Source organism: Montipora capricornis, chromosome 10, assembly GCF_036669925.1.
Source record: "Montipora capricornis isolate CH-2021 chromosome 10, ASM3666992v2, whole genome shotgun sequence".
Lineage (NCBI taxonomy): Eukaryota > Metazoa > Cnidaria > Anthozoa > Scleractinia > Acroporidae > Montipora > Montipora capricornis.
In genome coordinates this window covers 48050222-48055221 of record NC_090892.1, presented here as the reverse complement: position 1 = coordinate 48055221, position 5000 = coordinate 48050222, and the positions used below count along the sequence as shown (strand labels likewise).

Below are 5000 nucleotides of genomic sequence, written 5' to 3'. Positions count from 1 at the left end.
GCATTACGCTTTCGGACACTAACTAAAATCAAGAAGAAAGAAAAGAAAAGAAAAGAACAAAGTTGAATTATGATGTTGCTGATGGTTTGTTAAACTTTTGGATCCCGTCATTCGACGTCGAACGTATTTCTCTTCCTAGTGTATCTCACGCAGAATCGTCTTACCCTTTACCTTATTTATTATTTAAGTATTCTCAGGAAAAATCAACTAGCAGAGGTCCATTCGAACCAAATACGTCCTTTTATGTATATCTATCAAGTAAATCCAGAGATTTAACCTCCATCGAATTGTATCAATTTAAGGGGGAGGGGGGGGGGGGAAGAATTCTACGACTTTAACAATTGCCTTTTTTAATTCTGTCGGTTGTTTTGATTTCAACAGTAAACCTGCCAAGGAAGTTGTCGACTACGAACTTGATTTACCACGGAGTATCGAAACTGTAATGTCTTCATCTGGATATCAATGCACTTACCACGGAAACAACGTTAATACTTGCCGCCCTTGTCCTCTTGGAACATATGGAGCAAACACAGAATGCAATGCATGTCCGGCAGGTGAAACTCAGAACAATCATTCTTCTTGACTTACTTCATGATCATGGTAGTGAAAGAGAATACAATTGACCAACAACACTCAGTCAACCGAAACAAAGGCATACAGGAAGGCCAGGAGGCAGAGGTTAGATGGAAAGACAGGGAGATAGAAAGTAAAAATTAAGGTAAACAAGCAGGGAGAGAATATAGAGAGATGCTTGGGTGGACAGACGCACATACGTAACTGAAGACAGTTCTACAGACAAAAAGACAGCCAGTCAGGAAAACAGCAAGGAGGAATGTTACACAATCAAGAAAAGCAGTAAGACAAGAGGATACGCAGTTAGACAAATAGATGGATGTGCTGGCAGGCAGGCAGCTTAGACAGTCTAAATTTTCCTGGCTGCTTGAAACACTTGCCTTAGCGTCTTGTTCGTTGCCAAGTGCGAGAGAGAGTTATTATTACGCAACTAAACCACAAAGAAATCGTTGTCAGCGGAAGAAACTGCGTTAAGCCTTGCTAGCCTGCAGCATCTTAGCTATATACGATGCTCTGAATTATTATCACTGAGCTTGTTACAGGTGGAGTCTACCAAGACGAATTAGGATACAGCGGCAGATCATCTCAAGGCTTGGGATGTAAATCATGCCCGGTTGGGCACTACGTGCCACCCCAAGATGCTCCAGGAAAAGCCGTAAGGGAATGCGTCTTATGTCCACAAGGTTGGTGAAGGCAACACTTGTCCACTGCAAGGCAAAACGTGACTGAAAGCAACCTTTGTGTTTACAGCAAGACAAGTATTCTTTAGATCTTATATAGTGTTACGAGTTTTGGTGATTCCGACCGATTTAGGGATTCAAGTGTGTGTGTGTGTGTGTGGGGGGGGGGGCGAAGGGGAAGCTTCTCTTAATGTTGTCCAGATAATCTTCGACTAAAACAAACCCTTGCTGAAACTGAAGTTCTTGAAGGCTTGCTACGGTTATTGTTGACCTTTTATATTATATTTTTCTTGATTAAGTATCTTAAAATTATCCACTGAAAAGGTATTGGTAAAAAGTCTAGTATGAATAGAAGTCTGAAAAAAGTAACAGAAAATCAGTATTTGTATTATTTTAGGTACAGATTACACGCGATACGCTGGTTTTAAAGGCTGCGAGTGTCTTCCGAACTTTTACCGATTGGATCGCTTCGGTGGATGCACACATTGTCCTTTGCGAGGGTTAAGCTGTCAAAATGAATCTGTCAAACTGCAACCTGGCTTCTTCTGGAAATGGCCGTCAAATAAGAGCCTTGAGCTTTACCAAAGATTTTCTAGGGATCTGTTGATCACCAATACTTCATACAAAATTGCAATATTTGACGGGAAGATACCCGAGGTCTACGCGTGCCCTTTGCCTGAAGCTTGCCTCGGAGGCACGGAATCAAGATGTTCCCATGGCTACGATGGACCTCTCTGTGCCGTATGCAGCAACGGATATTACAAACTTCTGAACTATTGTCGCAAATGCCCTAGAATGCTGTGGTTCATTTTACAGCTCTGTGGAATCCTAATTGTTATTGCTATCTTCAGCGCAAGCCTCGTTCTGGCAAGGAAAAAGAAATCCAATTCTCACAGGAATGTTAGTGATATGATACTTGCCCGACTGAAAATTCTCATCGGCTTTTATCAAGCCACTTCCGGTACCTTGAACGCGTTTTCGTATGTTGAATGGCCAGTTGCTCTGTTGACAGTGGTGCAATATGCAAATGTAGTGCAGCTTAATCTTTTGCAGATCATTCCGTTGCAGTGTTTTTTTGACAACGTAACCATAAACGCTTATACAAGGTTTTTGATCGCTGTCGGATCAAATACGACAGTTCTTTTCTTAGCAGTTTTTATTTACCAACTAAGAAAACGCGTGCATTGTAGGAATACTGCTCTTAGCGAAAATCAATTGGCGGAATCCATTGCCTGTATTAAAACTCAAACTTATCGCGTCGTCTGCCTCGTGATCTTCATCACCTATCCCTGGACATGCGACGCCATTTTTCAGCTTCTGTCACCTTCGTGTCAGCCGATTTGCTCCAGTGAAGGAAACAGTTCCTGCCAGTACTTCCTACGCGCCGACTTCACAGTCCAGTGCTTTACCACCAAGTACAACAAATACATGACAGCAGTGTACCTTTTGCTCGCTGTGGTGACTGCTCTACCAGGAATAATCTTCTTTCTGCTTTGGAAATATCATCACAAAAGGATTCACCCGGAAGAGGGAGCCCAAATTTACAAAGGAAGGGAAATATCGCTTGGTCTGAGCTTTCTCTACGAAAACTACGCCCCAAACTGTTGGTTCTGGGAAATAATCGAACTGCTGAGAAAAGTTTGGCTAACTTCGGTGCTTTCACTGATGGGAGCAGAAACGAGAAGCCACTTGGGAGCCGCAGCGATTGCATCCGGAATCTATTGCATTCTGGTGGCATATTATAAGCCAATCAGCGACAATCTCGAGCACTGGTTGCAGCTGATATCATTGCTTGCTATCTTTGTGACTATGAATATTGGAATGCTGTTGAAGATACCAAATGAAGAGACATATTCAAGTGATGTGGCAGGAAGAGATTCCAGCTTCGTGACTGTAGTTCTGGTCACTGTCAATGTTGCTGTCATCGGAATAATGCTAGGTAAGTTCTTTTTTCCTAGTGAAGGCTAGCTGATGAGCAGAATAATAATAATGAGGACGTGTACATAGCACTTAAAAGGGAAAAATATGAGCGAGTTTTATATAAATCAAAACTGCTGACATTTCTTCATTCCTGGGGTTTCTTGTCATGTGTGTGTTTTCCCAGCACCTCAACATACTGTTTTCATTATTCTTTTCAGTGCAGTATATGTCTACTTTAATTACTGCTATCAAACGCCTGAGGAGCCATCCGCAGTGTGGACCTGAATGCTGTGTTTCATTCTTAACGCAAATGATTGGAGCCGGTGGGGATGTGACGAACATTGAAACCACGGAAGAGACTCCGGGCTCAATAGAGTTACAACGCACATCCGTCAGATGAGAGACGCTTGCTGTTTTTCAAAGTTTTTGGTCCTGATCCAGTTAAAGCGCATAGAAGTAAAAACGCTTTTGCGTAAATTGAAATGAGAGGAACAGCTTTCTAACGCCGACCATTAAAACACGCACCATTACGTATTTGAAAGGCGAACAAGGCCAGCAATACTGTTTGATATTCGTTTAATTCTTCCCGTCTTTAACCCTTGGAGTCTAAAACAATTATTTCTTAGCAGATAATGCACAAATGTACTTTTTTTGCTACACAAAGCGTATGAATTTTATTGACCCCGCAGCAACTGTGCTTTAGATTTCTGGTAAATAATGGTAGAATAAAGATTTCCTCGTGTCCAACCACTTAATTAAAGGAACCTCCGCTCCCACTATTAGAGAATTTAAAGCGAAGAAAAATAATGTTCGCAATCAAATTTATTCGACAATTTCAAAAGTCACGGGTACTCTAGTCTCCTCCGCAGACATTCTTGTGACTTATCACGCAATCTTTGAGGAGGAAAAATCGCGTGACGAGTCACAAGATGTCTGCGCAGGGACTAAGGGTACTCTGAAGACAGAAACAAGCGAATCATTAGTTTCGGAAAAAAACGCTCTCTTTGCAAAAAAATTCAAACAATTTTGATTGAAGACACTTTCTAAGAATTAAAGCCTTGTTTTTTGGAGTGGAGGTTTCCTTTAACCCTGCACTCATTCTTTCAGCTGTGAAACGCTCAAAAATCTGCGTTCGATATACAGGGGGCACCCGACGAAAATTATTTCCAAGGCAAAAAAGTTACATGAAAACGCTACTAAACATTTTTTCAGCTTTTTAATTTTGCTGGGAAAAAAAGGTGTTCCGCACTCCCAGAATGATTATGACCAAAATTCCAGCTCCCAGCCAGATAGCGAGGCAAACATCCAGCCAGAAAAGAACCTCGTTAATCTAAACCGCTCGCCAAACCGGTCAAAACAGTTTTTTCCCTCAACATACGGTTAGTTGAACCAGCGCCGGTAACCTTATCGTAAACGAGTTCTCCTCCAGTCTCCCCCAGTTTCTGTTCTCATCCAGCCAGCACGGACTGAAATGCTTAAAATATTTTAAAGTTTCCCAGCGAAAGAGTATGAAAATTAATAATTCGCCAGCCAGCTGCGGAACAGATATTTTGCGGAACACCTTGAGTTCGTTGGGTGCTCCTGGAGATACGACTCGCACTAAGGAATATAGGGCAATTATAAATATTCTTTTGCTTTCGAAAAATTGCTATAACGAATTGGACAACCGTTTGCACGAAAATTTAACAACCTTGAAACACTCATCCATCATAAATAAGTTACTTTCCTAAAACAAGAAGTATATCTGACAAATTTAGAATATTGGAGTCCGATCTATACAATGTTCGTCCTTTTTTTCCCTATCAGTAATCTGAAGGAAGAAAAGAG

The 5000-nt window shown here is 41.5% G+C and overlaps 2 protein-coding genes across 2 annotated transcripts in view; one reads left to right on the top strand and one right to left on the bottom strand.

Moving 5' to 3' along the window:
- Positions 1 to 5000, top strand: part of LOC138020950 (uncharacterized) — a 33425-nt gene that overhangs the window by 28038 nt on the left and 387 nt on the right. The window contains exons 18-21 of the mRNA XM_068867838.1: positions 382 to 554; positions 1116 to 1256; positions 1651 to 3192; positions 3392 to 5000. The exon at positions 3392 to 5000 is cut by the window's right edge and continues 387 nt beyond it. Coding sequence (XP_068723939.1) covers positions 382 to 554; positions 1116 to 1256; positions 1651 to 3192; positions 3392 to 3573 — 2038 coding nt within the window. The 3' untranslated portion in view covers positions 3574 to 5000. The remainder of the gene's footprint in view (positions 1 to 381; positions 555 to 1115; positions 1257 to 1650; positions 3193 to 3391) is intronic.
- Positions 3820 to 5000, bottom strand: part of LOC138019306 (T-cell immunomodulatory protein-like) — a 25521-nt gene continuing 24340 nt past the window's right edge. Inside the window, exon 20 of the mRNA XM_068866052.1 lies at positions 3820 to 5000. This exon is cut by the window's right edge and continues 385 nt beyond it. The gene's annotated coding sequence lies outside the window, so the exon portion shown is untranslated.